Here is a 22,083-nt window from a genome sequence, read left to right as displayed (position 1 = left end):
CTGCTCCTCCTGCTGCTGCTCTCAGTGCCGCTCTCGCCTCGCTCGCACACGGACGCTCCGGGGCCGGAGCGGGGACGCGCAGGGCCGGAGCAGGAGCGGGGAGCCCCCGGGGCGGCTCGGTCGGTGCGTACGTACCGGTCATGGTGTGAGTGCGAGCGGCCGGCTGGCTGGCTGGCTGGGCGGGAGGCAGGCAGGCAGGCTGGCTGGCTCGCACACAGGCCCTGCTGGCTAGGGCTAGGCGGCTGCCGCCGGGGACATGCTTATTGTGCTCACGGCGGGCTGAAGCGGCGGCGGCGGCCCGAGCCTACTCCGGGTTTTTTTTCCTATTTTGATTGACGGTGCGGGAAAGCCGAAAGGTGGGGCTTGCCGCGGGAGAGGGGGCCCGGCCGACACCGCCGCCCGCCCGCCCGCCTGCCAGCCCGGAACTCCCGCCCACGCCCGCGCGCGCGCGCGCTCTCATTGGCTGCGCCGCGCCGCCGCCGCCGCTCGCACGGGCCGCCCGGGCTGCCAGTCACCCGCCGGGGGCGGGGGGGGCGCCCCATGCCGGGGCGGCTTCCTGTTTGCCAGGGCTAGTGCGGGGAACAATGAGCGGGACCCGCCGGGAGCCCGCGGGCCGCGCCGGCCCGGGACCCGCCGCCGCGCTCCCCTGACACCGCGGGACCCGCCCGCCCGCAGGGGTCAGCGCACAGGCACAGCTGCGCGGCGGTGGCGCTATCCCTCCAGCCCCCACCCCCGCGCCCCCGCTGCTGTTGTGCCCGGGGGGCGCCGGGCCAGGGCTGCGATCTTTCGAAGTCTCCCCGCCGGGGCTGTCACTCACGGCTGGCGACAGCCGCGGCTCCCGGGCGGCGGCCGAGCAGCGCCCGGCCGACAGACAGCGCCGCCGCGCTTTGTCCCTCCGGCGCTAAGATGTCGGCGCGCGGTCCCCAGGGGAGCCGGTCCGCCCGGGCGGGCGCTGCCCGGAGGCTGCCGCCGGCCGCCCCCCTGCGGCACCGGGCGCCCGGGTCAGCGCCGGCCGCGGCCCGGGAGCAGCGCACGCTTCAGCGGGCCGACCCCGCCGTGCCGCCGTTGCATAAGCGCCGTGGCGGGCTCGCACCTGCCTGACCCGGGCGGCGGAACCTAAAACCTCCACTGTCTCTAAGGCAGAACAAAACCCGTCCAGGATAAGGCCGCGAGTTAGGTTTTAGCGCGACACGTCCTCCCAGCGGGAGGACCTGACCTGAGCTGGGCACCCGGGCCTTGGCACGGATCGAGCGTTTGTGCTAGCAGGCTTAATTTTCATCGTGTTAAGGAGAATTAGTAAGATTCCCCTCAACGTCAGTTTGCTGGTCTGTCGTGTTATGCAACACAAAGGAAACTGGGAGCTCTCGGATTGTTAAACTAAGGCAGGAAATATGTATAAAACGTTACATAAGTATATGATGATACAGGAATGATTATTAGTGGGGCCTGTTTCTCTGTAACACCACTTAGCTTGTGATGGGTTCCTGCAAAGGGGAACAATTTGGGCTTGGCCTTCCGTCACATCTGAGTGCATGTGCAGGGTCATAGGACAGAGTGTAGGTTGAGACACTGATTTTGACCCTTAGCTTGCAAATTCTCCCGAAGAATGACTTTTTTATGGTTACCCTTAGTGTGGTGTTCCACACTGATCTGAATGAGGCAAAAAAAAACTTCAAACCTACTTTCCAGTTACAATCTTTAGTGTAATTAGAGCTGAGGATTAACTAGGAGATACTGTGAGCACAGTCTCAGGTGAGCTGAGAATGGGGAGTCCCAGGCTCCTGAGGTAAACTCATGGCAAAATCAGTAACTAGGAAACCCAGAAGTATGGTCAGGATTTTCAACAGGCTTTCTGAGAAGAGAATAAGCTGTGCTTTTTAAGCAGTCCCAGCACTATGACCTTGCAGTAACTGATCATGCTTAACTTAGAAACTATTACAGAATAGGAAAAAATGCACTCAGAAAATGGGAATTTAATATCAGGAAGTTATGATGGACAAAGGTTGCAGTTTCACTGTCAGTGGAAGATTGTTTTTACTTGTGATGTTTAGTGTTATTTCTAACCAATTTACTTTTGCCGGTATGCTGAGAGTACCTTCAGGAGTCTTAGTAGTAAGTTGTAAATCTTTTTGTCACAATTCATTTTTTCCAAGGTAGTTTAAAAAAACCCCAGCCAAAAGCTTCTTCTGTTTGTTAAATGTCTGTATTGGTTTACATAGTCTCTTGTAATTAATTCTATTATAGAATCTATTGTTGGCACGGTAGATAACACAGACATAAATAAGGTTTTTTTGCAATTCGTATTTTTATTTTAATAATCAAAAGTTGTAACTAGGAACAGAAGTCAGTTTTTTTTAAACGGTGTCAGAAATAGTTTTTACCCAGTGAAAGCTATTATACGCAGCCTTTAAAAATGCATCAATATACATACATAAGGACATTTCAGGAAAAAAAATGAAAATGCAAAATTACCTGAGTATTGCAGCATTTTGAAAAAAGACTTCTACAGCTAGTATAGAACCGGGAGTTTGTTTGGCAATATCAGAAGTTGCCAGTGAAACTTATGAGAGCCTGTCATCCTGGAACAAGAACTATTACTGATTACTTTAGACTTTCAGTAACTGAGTTGTTCATTTAAAGACTGATGTATAAGAGAAATAGTTCCTGTTAAGATGCTGTGACCGGGAAAATTACATTGAAAAACTGGCCCTTGCTGTTTAGCAGGGTATTGCCAAATATTGTCAATAGCATTTTGCTTTAGGAAGATCATGTTGTCTTTATCTAAATATGAAAGCTATTCTTTTACAGCTGGGTGGGTGCATGTTGAGAGCTGTCTGACTTAAGGGGAATGTTGTCAATAGAGTAGTTTATCTACATGGATCTGATTGCAGCCTTGGGACATAACTGCAGTGCTCTAAGACACAAAGATTTGAAATACCAATAATGGGATTGAATTTTGTATATAAAGAGTTTTTCAATGCAATAAAACTCAGATGTAATCAAGCTTAACACTAGCAGAGGACCATCTTTTTCTAGTCAAGTATCTAAAATTGGGGGGGACACTGATACATTATGATATATCAGTGTCCCCTCCATGTATCAGTGTAAATATACATTTAGATAAAAAACTCAATCAGAATATTAATAGACTAGTCAAAAAGTAGACAGAAATCAAGATAAATTACAAGAAAGTTGCAAAAAAAGATATGTTCATATGAAAAAGGTGTAAAGAGTCTCAGGATTGTTAAATAGAAAGTGATTGGTAATAGAAATCACATGTATCTGTTTACCACTTCCCAGCAGAGATTAAGAACACATGAGAAGAAAAAAAAATTTAAAAGAAAATGAGAAATACATTATTGGTTTGTTTTTTTTTTTTGCTTGTCAACATATTAGCATTAAGACACTCATTAGAAAAATTGTGGTTATATGAGGGAGATATCAGAACCGGACATCTGAGTTCTTGTAGGTGCTGGTATTCCTGCGGAGTGACCACTGTGGCAATATCCCCAGAGACTGAGCTCCATGCCCAGCTAGAGGAGCCATTGTTTTCTCTTTTTTGAGCTTGCCCACCAGATGTACCACATCCATATGTGAGCTGAATAAACTAATCATGACCAGTTTATTCTTAAAGAGCCTTGTCTCTTTAAGACCTTGTCTCCTGCTTCTAGGCAGTTCCTGGTTAACTGCAGGTCCTGGGATGAATTCTCAATCAGTTTGCTGAAAATGGTGTGCTGTAATTTGAGCTGTGTAGATACAGAGAAAGTAATACTGCTCTAAAAATAATAAGAATACCTCTACCACATACCAAAATGCAGCAGTTTCAAAACTGAGATCAGCCTTTGGGGTAAGTAGCAAAGTAATATGGGAGAGGAAGCAATGTCTACTAGATTCTGATGAAACTTGAGAGAAGGTTTTGACAGATGAAACAAGATGCAACTTGGAAAGAACACTAAAATTTAATACCTACCCTGTATTTCAGTTGTCAGCTCAATGCTGCATTTGTCCACTGTGACTTACATTTTGTATCTCATTGGTTTTAGTCTTGGGGCTCAGTGTCATTTCGGTACAAATTCAGAAGGAAGTGCACTATCTTAACACAACATCCAGCACAGTATCTGCTCTACTTGGAAATAGCTTTTCTGTCTCTATAGTCCTTTGAAATTTCTGAGCTATGACATGTTACTTCCGTCTTTAGTGGTCCCCGATATGGGTAACCCTGCATTTCTTTAAAGGAATATATTATTGAAGGCTTGTTGTTATGTGGTCCAGTTCAGTTTTCACAGCTGTGGTACTCCATTTCTCTGTCAAGTGGTGGTTTTGCCATTCTGAAGCCTAGAATGCAACTAGACAAGACGGACAGGAATGCATTCTGCCATGACAGAATGTAACACCAGGAAAACTCAGGCTCAGGCCACTTCAGTTTGAAAGGCTGGGTCTGAAATGCCTGTGAAGAATCAGTAGGGATTCCATTCAACAGTCTACCTTAAAATGTGTCCTTTACTGGAGGGACAATAAGCAGGATTATCTGTAAATCTCATACCTCAGAAAATAACTAGAACACCAAAAAACCTAACCATTCAGGAGCGGTGTCTTTTTGAATTTGAGATACCTTCTTCTCTTCTAATAATCTGTTTAAAATTTCAGTAGAATCTGGAAACTTGTGTTTTCTAACTGCTAAACATTTACATGGTACTGTAAAACCCAAGATAATGAAAGGGTTTTGAATCAGATCTCTTAAACATCATAGAATTCAACTTCATTCTAGATTTCAGCCTGCTTTTGCAATTTGTTTAAGTCTTAGCAGACAAGAACAAGAGGGTGGCTAGCAGTCCTGGATACAGCAGTCTTAATTTTTACATCCCATATGGGTCCATTTGCTTAAGAATATTGGGTCATCCTGACACAGGGCCACAGGCAGGACTGACAGGAAGTTGACCTGTGAGGTCTCGTGAGTCAGCACATAGTAGTTGAGATAGTTGAATACCTCAAGTTCATCAAATAGAGAAATTAAGTCTTGCCTGGTATAAAATCAGCAGTGGTTAGAGAAGAGTCTTGGCTGGCATTGTGTCATCATCCTCCAGAAGGCATCTGCATGTTCTTCTGGCCACAAGAACACAAATTTTGCTGGGGGGAAGCAGGCTTTAGCAGTGGGTGTGGTCTACCCAGCCCCTAAGCAAACCTAACAGCTCTTGGACATCACCATAAGAAAATAAATCCTACAAAAATACGCTTCTGATACTGCAAGCTACATTGAGTCAAACTAGACACAGGGAGCAACAGAGCTCCATGGGTGGGAGCAGATGAGGAGAGGCAAGACTCCCTTCAACAGCTGCAAGTACATTAATTGAGGGTGTCGAACTTGCTGGACAAACAGGAACTTGCTTTTGGCTATGTTCTGTGTCAAGTGTCTTGTCAGTAGCCAAGGATTTCAAGCCTTTAGAGGCACACAAGTGGTAGCTGAGAGCATGTGAAATATGCTTTATTTGTATAAGCATATATTTTATATGTATAAGCATTTGTGTAGTCTGCTGCATGAGTGTAAAGTGTAAAGTGTAATCATATGAAAGAATATTTAGCAAAATTGGATTTTAGGAGAGCGGTTTAAATGGGGAAACAGTTCTAAAACTACTGGTCTCTGCTTGAAACAACTCCATTAAAGAAGGTTCAGAGAGAAATCTGTGGTACCTGGATCCAGCTGTTGGCAGGAGAGACATTTAGTTCCACTGGTCTGCTCACATCCAATAGAAGCTGTTGGGATAAAGGCAGGCCTAGCAAACTCATGGGCACCCACGGCAGGAACATGCCGTCTCCAGGCTCTTCGTGCACTTCACTGGAGGTCTGAAAGCCACTGCCTGCTAAGAGGAAGAACCTGTGAATAAGTAGCCTAAGAACCCAGTGCACAAATCTAAAGGCTGTGACTCTTCACCAGCACAGATGACTGATCTGCAAGGAATGGGGCCAACAGAAAGTCTGTCCAAGCTCTACATGCACCAATATGTGAGGACAGATCTCTGGAACATTGCTTTTAACCTAGTCATTGTATTTATGCCATTTTTTTAACAATTGGGACAAAATAAGTCATGTTCCTTTTTAATCAGAAGTTCTTCCTTGTTTGTTACAGCTGTAACTCTCCCCAGCTCTTGCATTCTTGTATATTTTGCAAATTCACTAGAGAGATCTAGAATTTGACTGGTAAACGGGTTCTATTCTTAATAATGTTAGAGAAAACTTTCTTCTGTTAAAGTATGTCACTACAATAGGGAACGAAGTTGGGTATCATTACCCAATGATTTTTTTTTTTTTCTCATTACTTTCATTGTCCTGGTTTTAGTTGTGTAAAGAAATAAATAAAGAGTATATTAGTTAAATCTTCCTTGTAAAATATGTGTGGTTTTTATTCAACTGGCAGCACAGTCCATCTAAGAATATTTTTCATGAACAAAATTTCTTTCTGAAGATGAAACAAAGTCATCTAATCTCCCATTTAGGAAGAGGCAACAGGAAAAAGTAGATCAGTACATAGCTGAAAACTTGCCATTTAGCAGGTTAATTGTTCTTTAATTTCACCTCTCCTAAATGAGAAATAGGTGTCTTTTTTCAAGCTTCCTAAAAGTTACTTACTGTCTTTAGGCCCCATCATTATCCTGTTTGTTTATACTTAATTCCTGCCCTTCAGGGTCATCACAACAGATAGAAATAATTGGGGGAAAAAGAAGTAACTCCATTAGGTAAGGTCAGAAAAATTGTTCAGAGGAAGAGACCACATAACTCTTAACTTGCAGCATCAGTAATACAGCATCTGAGGATCTTCCTTAACCCATCATATGAGAATAGAAGTAATTAAATAGATACATAGAGTCACCTGAATGGAAAAAAAAAATATGTGTATTTCTTCTCTAGTGTAAGTCTTCCTCACAATTTGGCATTTTACTTTTAATAGTACTGATATAAAAGTAGGCTGGTGAAATGAGACTAGCAAATTAGATGTGTGCACATATGTTGGCTGAAAAATTGAAAACTTAATAGCAGGAGTTAAAAATTCTGAAAGGAAGTACTTCTGGAGGGATGAAGTGACTTTTATGAATCTCTCTGAATTCTCATTCCCAAAACAAAAGCAAGCAAGACTCCATGGCTCCCTCTAGGAGAAGGAAGTCTGGGGCTGTGGTCCAAACCACATCCCATGCTTTCTCTGGCAAGTCTCAGTTCCAGCAGCCAGAAGGTCGTGATGTGGGCTGAACAGCGAGAGATTAAATGAATGTCCCTGTAAGGTCATTTGGAAACCTGTACGTAAGTTCTGAATTCTTACATATCTTCAGGTGAAATTTTCTCTTTTTCAGGGGGAAAAAAAGAAACTGAACTTGAAATTGAACCTTGAAAAAGGAGTTGTAGGTAGCAACCTATAGAAGAGGGCTGGGCAGGTGACTTGAGAACCTTCCCTGAGAGGTGTCTGATACAAAGAACAACCTGACCTCACAGAGGTTCTCAGCATTTTGTTTTAATTGGTGCCAGGGGATTACACACAGCCCATGTCATCTCAGTTTGGGGGTTTAAATGCCTCCAAGGTGCCTGGTCCACTCTCCCTGTGATGAGCCCCAGTTTTTGAAGAGACTTCTGGCATGTCCACAGTGGCATATAAAACTTCTCTGGACTTTCCTAGAAGCGTCATTTTATTAGAGTAGACAAAAGCACTAAGAGGAACAGAACAAATCAGGTTTGTGCCATTCTACTCACTAACTGAAAAAGGAGGTGGAAAGTTTTAGAATTTATTTCACATTTTTCTGTGTCTACATTTCTCTGAAGTCCAAATGTGTAATTTGGACAAGACGTCGTAATAGATACATTCCCCTTATCTCTTAACTTCCTGCTTACCACAGGTAATTCTCGAACTGCATCACAAATACCAAGGAAGAGAAAGCCGAGTGAGGTGAAATTCCAGTTCTGGTCATAGAAAAAAACTGGGGGGAGGGGGGAAAGTTACTAATTAAAATTTATCTAAGAAATGCCTCAGTAAAAGAATCATCAATCTGTTTCAGTTTAAGTCTGTAAGAGGCATATTTGAGGCTGAAAATGATAATTAGCACACTCATGGTGCTCACATAAAACACCAGTGGATGCTTTTTAACTGCTAATTAACCTCTGGCTTTGATAAACATCCTTAAAAAATGCACATCGTCATCACCTTTATTTCAGCTCACTAGCAATCACACATTTTACTTCTCAAACAATGCTGCAGATCATTCCTGGTCCTTTTGACCTATTTCAATTTCCAGATTACTGCACAACCTTCCCAGTCTAATGACACTTGCAAACATCCACATGTGCTGCAGGTGTTCTTCCTATTCCTAAAAATTAATTAACAAAAGTTAATTAATTTTTAATGTATTGTTTCTCTCTCTTGTGTCAATTAGTATCTGAGTTATTGAAGTGGATCATTGCTATTTGTTTTCACAAAGTTAGAAAATTCAAACTCCACTATCATCTTAATTACTTACAAATGAAGGATAAAATTCCTTCTTTTCTGTGGCAGAGGTCCAAAAGACATAATGGAGACGGGATGTTGTGGCAAGGCTCTGTTCCCCATGCATTCCTCCAGTCTCAGCAGGACCACTCTGGCACTGGAGGCAAAACGTGCGTGCCGTACACAAGCACAATGATGCAGTTCTAGGACACAGAGCCCACTACATATTTTTAATAGTAGTGCCAGATTTTCAGCAACACATACTATGTTTAAGCAAAGTGGTAATTGAATAATCTGTCTCCTGCATAGAAAAAAAATACAAGTTTTTTCTCCTTTTCTTCTCCCAAAGAAGTAGCATTGCAGTACTTTTTTTTCCTAGCCTGGATTCCTACAGAAATTAAAATGGGGTTGAGATCATTATCTCTTCATATGTATAATAAATTAATAAATCTGTGTGCGTGCGCATGTGTGCACAGATGTGCGTGTACTTACTTGCATGTTGTGCAAGAGAGAAGGAACAAGAACAAACAGCCAGTTTTAACCACATCTGACAGAGCAAGAAAAGGCTGAAAATGCTGCATTCCTGTATGCTTCATAAGAACAAGCTGCTAAGTAAAAGGAGGCCCACTGAAGTTCGAGTTAAACCTTTATTAAACACTAAGAAAGCTGCGAAGATGAAAGATGTTATATATACCCACCCACAGGAAAAGCTTCAGTCAGGGCTTCCAGATATATAGACCTGGGAGAATCCAAACAAGATCTGCCCAAGGGAAACCAAACCCCATCAGATCTGCAGCGCACAGGACTACTGTTCTGTGCTGGATTTCTAATCCACTGCTATCCAGCTTTGATGATGACATACTCCATTTTTTGCCTTCTGACTTTGGAGGGAAAAAATATTTTTTTTCATGCAGATTTCTCAAACCTAATGAGCTGAAAACCCAGCATGAAAGGAAGGACCAGATTTTGTTGTTAAAGACCCCGAGGGATACCCTCACAAGAATCTACATGCGCAGCACACTATACAAAGAGAAAACCTCATCTTCCAGTTCATGGTAGACTAGAGATAAACTTCATGCCCTGGCAGCCTGGAGTTTGATCTTAAGGTAGCAGGAACCAGTGCTGTTAAAAAGCCTCTCATCCCAATTTCTGATCTGTCACATCACTGATGCCCATGGGTCTAACTATTCTTAAAAGTTTAGTGAGGGGCACACATCTTGGGCCTCTAAATGTTCCTTGTTTTTCTGCAATACAGGTGTGGTATCCATGCAGAAGACACTGCTGAAGGAAGTCAGGGTTCTTGGCACTGCTCACTCAGTCAGTGGAATGCAGGGCCCCCAGCTCTGCCCGTGTCACACCTTTCTGGTTCCTCACTGGATGCTAAAGGAAACTGATAGTGAGAGGAATCCAAGCCCAGTGCTGCACCGTGTATCAATGGACACGCAATCTTCCAGAAACCACTTACTGCTACAGTGCTTGTCTCACTCACATTTCTCCCTCTTCAAAGTTGGGAGTGTTTGACAAGGTTTGTTTACTTCACCCCAGGGTTGTGTGTTCATCACCTGTCAGTAACACATCCAGAGACAAACTCTGGCATTCCAACATTTACAATCCCTTATGGATGACTGCCTGACTCTATGTTCTAGTCACAGTAACTCGGCTTTCATCTATCCATCTCTTCTGCACTGTATACCTCAGTATACCCTCCTTTGCTCAGCACACTTCTCTAAAAATATATTCCAGGAACTTTTTATTTTTCATATTGTGTAACATGGAAACTTGTCTTTCAAGCTCAGCAGTCTTGCTTGTAGGTGCTGAAGCAATCAATGCACCTAGGCTGCCTTGGATGCCTGTGGCCATATCTAGCAGTGCTCTGATTCACTGACCTTCATACCCCACACGAAGTAGAGAGAATGAAAGGATTCAACAGCCAAATCCTGCTATTCTCCCCTTCTTCCCAAGAAGGTTAACTCCAGGAAAAGAGAGGTGCTCATTTTTGTCACCAAGTGACAAAAGTATGTGTGTAGCATTGTTATTCTCGCTGCTACATGTTTGTGATCTTACCCTGAGATTTTTTATGAACTTTTTAAAAATCTTTTGTTGCTAAGAGAATAATAATGACCTAGCAAGGCAATAAGAATCTCCACGGCTTGGAGCAATGAAGTCTTCTAAACTCTTAACTACTCTAAACTCTTAAATAATCTAAATTAGCTACATTTTGCAATTTTATGGGAATATAAATACCCAATCTATTCAGTGTGTTATACCTGCCAGTCCCTGTTTTTCCTAATCTGAAATAAACTAGGTGAATAGCCTTCTTTTTGTACTCTGTCATTCATTACTTAAGGGTATAGGGAGGAAGTTAAAACAGCATGTTTGTTAAATAAGTAAATATTTAACAGGTTGACTCCAATTTTAACAGTCTGAGGGAACAGTATTGTAAAACCTTAGAAAGTTAGCACTTCTCACTGATATTTTTATGTGACACTCAGGTTAGTCATTGGAGTAATTTTGTTTCCTGGATGAGTTATACAGTAGTAGGACAATTCAGCATAAACATCGATAATAAAACAAGTCAATTAAATCTGCAAGTTATTTATAGTCCAGAGGAAGAGAGCTGCCTTTTTCTTATTTATTGTTCCCTAAAGAGTCAAGGCCCCAGAGCAGTAAGACCCTGCAGAAACTCAAAGCTAAACACACACTTGATTTTGGAGGATTCTGGGACCCAGACCCTTACAGTTCTGTTGTAATTCACATTTGGAAGTCAGCAAGCATTTCCTTATTCCCATGATTTTCAGGCAATGGAGAGGCAGGCTGGGAAGCGAATTTCTAAAGGCCACAGGAAAACAAAACAAAACCAAAAACCCACAACAATTTTAGGGGTTTACAAATTATCTGTGAAACTTTGTAATCTGCCCCCAGGATTTCTATGGGGAGAAGAAACTTACTGGTCAATGTCAGAATAAAGGACCTCAAATTTTGACTTCTTTAAACTGTGAACTAGATATCACTTCTGTCAAATAGAGAACAATAGGAATTAAAGTACGTTAAGGGTTTCCCATGGGGGCAGAGAGGCAGTAACTCTCTGATCACAAGTCAGTGTCAACCAACATGACAGTGAGCTGATGGTCCTTTCTCCCATTTCCTCACTGGTTTGTCCACATTTGCTGTGTGCTCATCAGTATGAGGGTTATAAGCAGAGGCTTCACGGAGAGCAGAACTAGCTTTATCCTAAGTGAAAAAGCCTCACCCTGCCCAGTATCTTGTGTTTAATTCAACTCCCCATTCCAGCCTGTACCAGACCACTTAGGATGTATTAACCAAGTCTGAGAACTCCCAGCTAGTGACTATGCAAAGTATTTTCATTGCTGCAGCTAATCTACAAAGACCAATATTTTTGTGTTTACACAGTGAGAAACAAAATATCCTTATCTCTCAATAAAAAACATTTACTCTTTGTTGGATACCAGCACTGTTCAACTCTGAAACTGTTTGAAATCCTGTCTTGTTTCTTCTCTAACTCAGCAGTGCCCATAATAGAAGGCAATCAGAGAACTCCCTCCGATACCTCTCTACCTCCCTACTTGAGGACTCAAACCATTGAGGATGTTCTCTCATAAAATCTTTTTAGATCGTGGAAGAGATTATCCCTGCTTCAGAGACATGAGTGAGATGTGCAAGAGCATCAAGAGCCTTGCTAGAGGTTACATGTGAAGTCTCATGGCAGAACGGAGAAATATTCCCATTTTTTAATCCCAGTCCATCCTGCATTTCACCATCTTTCTATCTCAAAGAAGAATGGATCAATATCCTTCCTTATCTCTTCTGACTAAGAATCTAATTTAACTAGTGTTCCATTCTATTCTTTGGAAAACATTTTTCCTTCCTCTTGTAGATTTTCCACATACCTTCACATTTTTCAAAGTGCTGCCACACAGCCCTGGTTGGCCTTCCTGGAAGCAGTGGACCAGCTGCAGATGCAGCTCCCACGTTCAACCAGCCCAGGCTGTGCCTGTACCATGCACCTGCAGTTATGCAGGAGGAAAACAACTTGAGGCATTAATGGTGAGAGAGGCTCTGAATTTAGCAGCATCATCATTTGAGTGCCTCAAAGCCTGAGTCTGAAATCCTGCAAAGCCCCCACACATCATGCTGCTGCCTGGCCCATGCTCTCTGCTTTGGACCATTTTGCATGGGCTTGTGTGTAAGAAGTGTCTCTTTACAGCCCCAGGGTTTTAGAACCAACTTCATATTTCTAACATGGATGTTAATAGAGACCATTCCCAACATTTTGTCAGTTAATTCTACTGCTAATATACTGGCTGAAGACAAATTAGATCTGGTTTTCCAGCTTTTTATTTAAGGTTGTGCTGTACTTAATAAAACCCCAAAACTAATTTTTCCAAGCCTATCACCTGTGCAATATTAGTAGCTGTTTCCTCGTTGGACAGAGCTCCTCTCTCAATCATCTCTGTATGGTTTTCAAGCCTTGCCACCCGCCCATCTAAGTTGTTAATTCCCCCTGACATTTCCCTGTATTTTTCTTTCATAGTAGAAAGAGACCATTGAAGAATATCATTCAGAGTCTCAAGCAGTCCCCAAATTGATTCCTTGAGGCTCAGGCTGGTGAGAGGGCAGCACGACTCAGAGGCAGGGCCCAGCAGATTTTTTGCGGGATCCTTTGAGCCAGCAGCATGCTGCCTGAAAAGCCTTTCTCCTTCAGATACATTCATGCCTCAAATCATTCACTACCAAATATAGAATGTATTCTTTGAGAGATACTACTTTCCCCACATGAGCTATCTAACAGGGCTGGAAAAAGCGAAGCTGAAAAATAGAATGATACCCCTGGTCATATATGAGATGTGATTAAATCAAAATGCCCCCACAGGCTGACCTGGTGGCCATACAGAACCTCCCTTCACTTGCCCTGGTTGGCATTTGAGATACACCCAGGCTCCCAGGGGTGCTGAGGCATTCCCACTCTGCCGGCTGTGGGACAGATCACGCAGGCATGCCTCGCTCCAGCAGCCTGCCTGCATCTAGGAAGGGGCATCCAGCAGGATGTTGTTAATAACAGGAAGATATTAAAGGTAACCAAATCAAGGATGTAACATTATCTTGCCCAGAGGCACTGGCTGTTTCACAGTTGCTGCTCCTGCTGCCATTTTACCTGGCCATTACAAGAATGGTTTGTCTCAACATTTGGCCTCTGCCAAATAGAAAATTGCCAGCACCTCTCCCACCAGGGCTCCAGTCCCAGGCACCCAATGCCCCATTGCTCTCTGGCTGCTCCTGCAGTGCCAGCCCTGCAGAGCCATGGGTAAGGCAGCAGCACATCCCTTAGGCACACACTCACGGAGGAGCCCAGAAAGAGCCCAGTGCAACATGTGTGTTTTTACATTTGAAGTGTAATCATGATATTTTAACAACCGATTTGCGTGGTTTACCTAACATATCTTTTAATCAAGAAATGTTGTTTACCTAGGAAAAGATAAAGGATGAGTAGGAGAAGGATGAAGCCCCTCCTGCTACTTTTTAACCCATTTCATGCTGAATACGCTTCCTTTATCCATCCCAGAAAACAGAATCTCATTTTAGGGTCAGTTTTTGCTCTAAAGAACATTCTAGATGCCTTCACACATAGAAAATGTTTCAGATTCAGTGCTTACAATTGGTAGTTGTTTTAGTCCCAAAAACTGTGCCCAGCAGGACCAGGGTAGTGATCTGTACTTTGCACTGGTGAGGCTACATCTGGGAATCTGTGTTCAGTCTTGAGCCCCTCACTACAAGACATTGAGGTGCTGGAATGTTTCCAGAAAAATGCAGGAAACAGTCTCAAGTTGTGCCAGGGGAGGTTTAAATTGGATATTAGGAAAATCTCTTCACTGAAAGGGTTATCAAGCATTGAAATAGGTTGCCCAGAGAGATGTGATGCTTGAGGACATGGTTTGGTGGTATACTTGGCAGTGCTGGGTCAATGGCTGGACTTGATGATCTTAAAGAACTTTTTCAGCCTAAATAATTCTATGATTCTAAAGAAGGTGGAATAACTCTTCCCCCACACACTTTGTTTCTTTTTCATTTTTTACCCAACCTCTGGTCTACTTCCCTGGTGGCTGATCTCATCTCTGTGATTTTCTCACCTGTCTTGTGAGATTACTCACTCCATCCATCACCTGTGCAACTGACAGACATTTGTTTCCTTGCTGAAGTCCCAGATGAGCTCTCTTACGTAGCACAAACCAACCCAAAGTTGCAGTCACCAACATTGTGGCCCAGCACGGCTTAGACTCCTCTCTCTTCAGGTGTGTCCTTGACAGGTGTTTTGGGCTGATCCAGGCCTTGCTGAAGGGGTCCAAACCCCTCAAAGCTGGTGGTCCAAGCTGAGCTCATTTGCTCCTTCACAACAGTGCTGCCCTGAATGCCATTAAGGCACAGCATCCCCCAGGAAACAATGACCTTGAGGGAATTCCCTCTGCTGCTGCAACAGAGTGTGAAAAGCCAGATCACAAATACCACTCTAATAAAGTATTCTGGATTTTCTTGAACATTCAGAGATCCCAGCTCATCTCCAACAGCTTTCAGTCAACATTTGCCTTGGTGTTTCTTTACCTTGTGCAAACCCTGTGTGAGTAACCCTGTGTAAGACAATATTCAGGCCAAAACTGAAGGCCACACAAGCAAATGTCCCCTTCCTTTATTGTGTTTAACTATGGTATGAAATATGCCATAAGAAGATGAAAGCCATTTACTGGAATTAGCACTTTTAGAGCTAGATTAGAATAGTCATAATAAGAAAATGCGATTTATATACTAGAAAAGCCCATGCTTTGGGTTTTGTGCAAAATAGCTACTAATAATACCTGATACAAAATAGCACTGAAACACTGCAGCAGTGGGTGGTCAGGCTGCTTGGATGAATGAATGGAAAAACATGGAGGGGAGGAGGGAAAGTAAATCAGGTCAGAGCACAAGAAATCTACCTGCTCTGTTGCTCCACCTGAGCACCTGAACTTGATCACACTTGACCTTCTGGGACATGAGTACAAATACATCCCTTAGATGCTGGCCAGCTGATTTGTTTCTCTTCCAACGTTTTGCACATTAATTTTGGTATCCTTTTATTATAAGGCCGATAAAACCAGCCCAAACACTAAGGGAACCAGAAGACCCAGCCTTCTTCCAACACTGACTTTGCATTCCTAGAATCTAAATCTAGTTAAGGCAAGCCTACCCCCCTGCAGGAACTAAAAGAAAACCCCACATACCCCTAGTTTATATCTTTGATCCACCAGCTTTACACATGGAACACAGCATGTCTCCCACAGAATTTTGCTGAGGGCTGTTTTCCCCTCGTGCTGCCAGTGAGACATGGGAGGTACAGTGTGCATCTGTTCCAGCTGCAGGACAACAGCTGGGGGCCAAGAAAATCAGAGGCAGAAGGGGCATCAAAACTATTTTCTGACTCATCATTAAAATCAATAGGAAAAAAAATCTTTTAAATCCTCTCAAGATGTTTTAGTATTAAACATTGAAAATTATACAGATGTGATACAAGCATCTCCTAAATAAACAGGAACTTTACAAGCAGCTATTAAAATACTACAAAGTTTGTAGTAACACTATTAGAAGCCCCAAAATATTTACAGTCTTCCATTCTAACCCAGGGGTATGCAAAAAATAATTCTGGTAACGAGAAGACATACAGACAAAAATGGTCTTGCAACACTTTCCAAGCTGTGAATAGAAGAAATGCATTGGAATCCTGCTTGTTCACAGATATCATCTGAGTAGCAAACATCAGGTTTAAATATCAGGTCTCATCATAGGAGAGACACTCCACAGTTCTTGTTGGCCATATGACAGTGTGTATTTTCCACCTGGCTCTCAAAGCACTTGAAGGAAGCCAAGGAAACAATGTACCACACTTCATCAATGAACTGTTTCTGGCTACTCTGAGTGGGCAGTTCTTGACCATGAACCAATTCTTCCCATTATGGTGGTACAAAGAAAGGTAGCAGCTCCACGCTGGGCAGGATTTGATGCTGAACACAGTGCTGACAGATGGGCAGAAGGTATAATCAATCTATTTCATTGTTAAAATACGCCCAAGTGTGGGATTCTGGGGATGGCCTACCCAGGTCTTTCCTTTGCAACTCAAGGCAAGGATCCAAGTATCTCCCAAGTGAAGTGTGCCTTTTGGTGCTGATTTCTTAGCTGCTGTACTGGATTAACCATGAGGGACTGCAAAAGAACTTGTCCCATTCTGCTGGAGTCTAGTCAAGCAGCAGGACTACCAGAGTCATATCTAAGTGGCGTGGCAGGGACAGGCACCTCAACAGGGCTGTGCCATGGCCGGTGTCTCAGTGACCAACAGTGATCATCCTGTCACATCTTGTGGTTTCTTATAGCCCACCCCAAAGTTCTTGCTTCGCTTTCCTGACCTAGTATCTTCTTTGTGTTCCCTCCATCCCTAGCTATTCTTGGTATTCATAGAAGCTTTAATTATCTTCCTTCAGCTTTGTTTATTTTCTTTTCTTATTTTTCTCAGTATTTCCACCCAAAGTTACATGCTTTGTCCTGTCCTTTCAACTTGCACGCTTGGAACACACAGCCGCTCTGTGAGCTCTGTACTTATCCCTGCATAGCCAAGGAGGAGAGAAGCATCGAGTAGAAATGAGAAACAGGGAGCAAGGCTGACTTCATGGCAGCTGCTATGAAGCTGCTCTGAGCAAGGCTAGTCCTCCCACATGAGCCTAGAGCCACCTACCTGCTCCATACCAACAGCAGTGACTTCAGCAGCCCAAGTGTCTCAAGGCTTTGCCTCCTCCTGCCTGACATTCAGATAGTGGAAAGCATATGGGAAAGAACTCACCCTCTAAAATAACACCTTCAGTGGATCTTTCCTGAACCCTCTAAAGTGCCAAGCAACTGCAGTGTTTGCAACAGTTGAGTGCACAAAACACATGGCCCCCTGGCATAACTCGCTGTTGTTCCCAGCTCTTCTTTTCCTGAATTCCAACAAATCCTGGTGACCTCAGCATTGCACCCAGCCCAAACACGGTTCCAGCTGGTGCTCTCCTGCTGTGACACTGGGTCCTGCCAAGAAAGCTCCTGTGTAAGGTCCCAGTTCCTCCACCATGCAGGTGTGGAGGAAGCAGTTTGCTGCCTTTTGCTGGTGGCCTCCAAGTGCCCCTCAAAAACCACGGGGAGATGAATGGCCCTTGTGAACTCTTGCATACACCTTTTTTGATGTGACTGGAGGGTCACAGACTTCAGAGAAGAACAGACCAGTTCCTCCTGTCTACCCTTCTGTCAAAGTAGTCTTAGAAATTCTTTTAAGTAACAGCAAGCTATTTTTAAGTGGCTGATGTCTTTCAAATACTGAGTGGTATCACATATTCAGAGAGTCACAGCAAGGTTTTTTGTCTTGAAAAAGCTTAATTTCCTGAAGCACATATCAAAATCCTACTCTATGGATCCCTTCAGTGCAACAGAACTCTCCTAGTTAAAATTCTCCTCAAGCATATTTCTGTCCTCCCTGCTCCCTGAGGTACCATTCTCTCTATGTACACTACAATAACAACTGTGCCTTTACTAAAATTGAACACAATAGCCAGGTCTTTGTAGAGGATAATTAACAGCCAGCAATGAATCTTTGTGCTGATTCAATGGGAGATGAATGAGTGATGAAAATTCTTCTTTGCTGGAGAGGTAATGGGATATTGTTACATTTGCATATGCTTTGCCTCTTGCATGATAGCATATTTATGGTGTTCATCGTTTAAAGTCAGAAATACGTACACAGATATTTTGTGATTGTGTTCAGGCAGTTATGCCTCAACACGTTTGCCTCTCTTTCTGTCATTAATGAAATCCCCACTCCATCTGCATCTAATCCAAATTCCTCGTGTCCATTCTGAGCAGGATGAGTAGACCTGAGCCTCTCCAGCTGTTCCTAGAGATACAAAGGTTCATTTCTGGAATTGAATTCCTACAGTCTTACGTAAACTATCTAGGTTAGTGCCCTCATATGGGATACTTTACAGAGTATTTGGAGTGAAAATAAAAAAAAATAAATACAGTGACACAACACAGTTCTGAAATACATGGAGCCCCCAAATTTTTGTGTGCTTTTCATTCCATGATAGAAAATCCTCATGTTGCTCTTTAGTACTGGACAACTAAGTATGTGGGAAAAGTAGCAACTCTCATTTGAAATACTGCATGAATTGAGTGTACTCAGGCATTATATATTTATTACAGGATACCTAAGACTAGAAAACAATTGTAGAATAATTGAAATGAGAATATGGTCTTTCTAAAGTAGAAATATTAGTGACCACTATTTAAAAGGGAAGAGGAAGAAAATATGTCCAGATATATTTAAAAATAATTAGTAAGTAAAAAATTATAATAATTAGTAAAACAAAACAGCTCTCCCCTGACTGAGCATTGCAAGTGAACTCCTGCATCACCAGGACATATTGAGATGCAGCTGCTTGAGTGCAATGGCCAGACTGGGGCGTGTGGAGTTTTGTCACTGCTGTTACCTGGGTTTGCATTGCTAAGCACATAAAAAACTTGGGAATGCTGCCAGAAGTGGAGCCTTTTTGTCTGACCTTAGGCCTGTGAAATGGTTGGAAAAGCAATAACACGGTTTCTGGCATATCAACAAGTGTGCCAGGCAACCAGGCTGGTGTAGGAGTCCCAGGCAGCAAAGAGCCTCAGCAGGGAATTTCCCATTGCAGGTCAGGGTTTGCCCAAACTGGAGAGATGGTCACACTTCTCCAGGACTCCTTGTAACGGGCCTAACACCTTTTCTGTAATTACTGCTGAATAGGTGGGGCTTTTCTTCTCCCCTGCAACCTCAAAATCCCCTTTCAGTCTAGTGACTTATTCACACCAAAGGTATGTTTCCAAAGTGGAGATTTAAAAAGAGGATGGGGAGTAAATAAAAGCATTGCAGTCATCAGCTGCAGACAGCAGCCCTCTGATGTGACCTCCAAAGGTACCCTCAGAGCCTCTGACCTCCTCCACCCTTGTATAATATTTTAAAAGAGTCTTGAATTATATTTTTCTTTGAAAACTAACAGGGATGAGAGGTTTTACAGGATGGTTTATTTGTTTGTTTTCCTTTTGAAATGTAGGGCCTGTCTCTCCCAGGAGGGATTCTGACTAACTGGGCAACTAATGAAACAATAATATTTTTTGAGACAGGGGAGCCAAAATCCAGAGGGGAAACTTTTTTTTTCCCCTTTGTTTTTAATCTGACTGCTTAGCATTCCTTCTTCCTGGCTGACGTCTACTGGAGTTTGGTCATCAACTGACAATTTGGAGAAAAAAAAAAATCTTTTTGTAAAATATTCAAGAGCTCTATTCCTTCTAGCAAAGCCTCCACACTAACACACAGCTGCCAGTCCATAGAACCCTGTTTCAGGCAAAACCAGCATTTAGCACTGTGCACATTTTAGGGGTTAAACAGAGCAAAAAAAGGGGATCTGTCTTTTAAGTATCTGTCCACTGCCTTTTTAACCATCATACAAAAGAAAACAATAAAAAGAAAATAAGAATTGCTCTGTAAATCACCTGTGGACAGGAGACGTGATGAGTAGGAGAGATATTTAGTTCATTTGGAGGGATTTCTTCCACGCATCGTAAAATACGTGCTCTGTAGTCCTTAGCAAATGTATCCTGCACCGTGGTATAAATGAACGTGAACAGTTTGAACTGCTGGCCAGAAGGGCAAACTCCACAAGTGCTGCACTTGAAGTTATTCATTGCACAAACAGTTTAAAACGAGTCTGATTCTGCACAGGTGCAAAAAAGTCACTCTTTGTATAGGAGGGTTTTTTGACATTAAATTAGTTTCAATAGGTGATGATGGAGATGCACATAATGAATTTGTAACTATGGGGAAGCTTCTGACCCAGATAAAATCCGAAGAGCTTTGCTGATGTCCGCGCAGGAGGAGCGCTCCAGCACCTTTCCCAGCTCCAGCAGCCGCCTCGCAGCCACAAACACAAACACGGATTACTACACTGAACACGTCAGGCTAAGTCAATAGTTTAATAACCACTATTAAGGCTTTTCCAAATCCATTTAACAACTGTAAATTATTCCAAAATAAAATAGCCTCAGCCAATCAGCTGTATAGTCACTGACCCACAACTATGTGCTTATTTCTCAATTAAGCAAATGTCCACATGCTGGTTGGCTTCAGCTGCTTTTGTGGTTTTGTATGTTGCAAGTTTCAGCGTATAAATTCCCGTCCCCTGCCTGAGAGCCTGGGCTGTTTCCGACAGCAGGTACTGCAGCTTCACCCTCGCTGGTGCTGGGATGAGCTCCCCCCCGTCCCACCCAAAGCCCCGCTGCCCAGCCCCGCTGCTTACCCGCGGCAGGAGAAGCCTCGCCCTCCGGCTGGAGCCCCGCTGGGCCCGCTGGGCCGAGGCGGGGCAGCTCCGTGCCCGGCGGGAGCAGCATCCCGGCTGCGGAGCCGGCGGGCAGCGGGGGCAGGCCGCAGCGGCGGGGATGAGGCGGGAGCCGTGCCCTGATGAGCCCGGGGCACCGCTCAGGCCTTCAAAGCCAGAGCTATGGTAGCCAATCAGCCCGCCGGGGGGAGCGGGGAGAGCCCGGCAGGCACAGCAGGAATAATTGGAGGGAGCTCCTAATTAATTTGATAATAACCCTATCCTGTGTTAACACACTCCACATGCAAAAATGGCTAAAAAGTGCCAATTAGCAGTGAAAGTGAAAGAAAGCACGTAATGGGGAGCAAGGGAACTGCCTCGCAGCCGAGACCTGACGGCACACAGGTGTGCCAGGCCCTCAGCAGCACCGTCCCCTCTCCGGGACAGGAGTGAGGTGCCTTGGTAGCCTTGTGTCTGCTACAGCGTGTGTCTCCCACGGAATGAGCTAGGCTCCTTCTCTGTGCTTGTATCCAGCAACCAGCTGGTGATGGGCTCATGATCCGTTTTAGGTGTGCTCTAAATTCTTCTCCTGGCTGGTTTTGCGAGACCTGAAATCCTCATCCTCCTCAAATGCAGAGGAGTCTGTGGGACTTGGGTGGCTGCCAGCCCTGGCAAGAGGCATGGCCAGTGTACCTCAGGGCCTCAGCTTCTCTGAAAGCAGGGCTGTAGCTGCATGGCCAAACTGGGCATCAACAGACATCTTAATCCTTCCACAGCCATCAGGTTTTTATTTTTCCTGCCACAGTCCAGTCTGTCTGTTGGGAGGTTTGGGGCGCAGAGGGCAGAGCAGCCCCCCACGAGCTCCCTGCCCGGCTGGCACCGCCGCTGATGGTGCCAGCAGAGCTGGCCTGAGGATGGCACCTGCAGCCCTCTGGAGAGCCAGGACACACACAGACATCGAAGCTGCCCCTGGCCCCCTGCAGCACTCATCACAAGCTGCTGCTAGTCCACAAATCAGATTTCGGATTTAATTTCTAAATACTCACGTTGGCCTGCCACCAGCATTTAATATAGCCTTTTTTTTTTTCCTTCTTCTATTAGTCTGCATCAAGCTGTTTTGTATTTTTACTCCTGAATTTTCTCAAAACTTTAAGTGTCCCGTATTACAGCCTAATCTGAGGGCCCAAACTAGCAATTTCAATATATTTT

General features: G+C 43.9%; 1 protein-coding gene and 1 long non-coding RNA gene across 4 annotated transcripts in view; both read right to left on the bottom strand.

Annotated features, from left to right (window-relative positions):
* The window catches only part of SP3 (Sp3 transcription factor), a 33,645-nt gene extending 33,184 nt beyond the window's left edge, over nt 1–461 (bottom strand). Inside the window, exon 1 of one of the 2 annotated variants that reach the window (XM_086897825.1) lies at nt 136–461. In XM_086897825.1, coding sequence (XP_086753951.1) covers nt 136–142 — 7 coding nt within the window. In that variant the 5' untranslated portion in view covers nt 143–461. The remainder of the gene's footprint in view (nt 1–135) is intronic. The other variant, XM_086897826.1, reaches the window with a different exon arrangement.
* Nucleotides 462–2,286: 1,825 nt separating this feature from the next.
* LOC147652240 (uncharacterized) lies at nt 2,287–21,764 on the bottom strand. Of its 2 annotated transcripts, XR_015289271.1 has the most exons (3): nt 20,857–21,543; nt 20,054–20,471; nt 3,364–5,855 (listed from the first exon to the last, which is right to left on the bottom strand). It is a non-coding gene; the product is annotated as an uncharacterized LOC147652240 (long non-coding RNA). The 2 variants fall into 2 exon arrangements; XR_015289270.1 differs by lacking the exon at nt 20,054–20,471 and having other exon boundaries at nt 2,287–5,858; nt 20,857–21,764.
* Between the last annotated feature and the right edge of the window lie 319 nt (nt 21,765–22,083).

The sequence above is a fragment of the Cyanistes caeruleus genome, chromosome 7, assembly GCF_971803275.1.
Source record: "Cyanistes caeruleus chromosome 7, bCyaCae1.hap1.1, whole genome shotgun sequence".
Classification (NCBI taxonomy): Eukaryota; Metazoa; Chordata; class Aves; order Passeriformes; family Paridae; genus Cyanistes; species Cyanistes caeruleus.
Note: the sequence above shows the minus strand (reverse complement) of the source record. Positions and strands in the feature narration are given on the sequence as shown.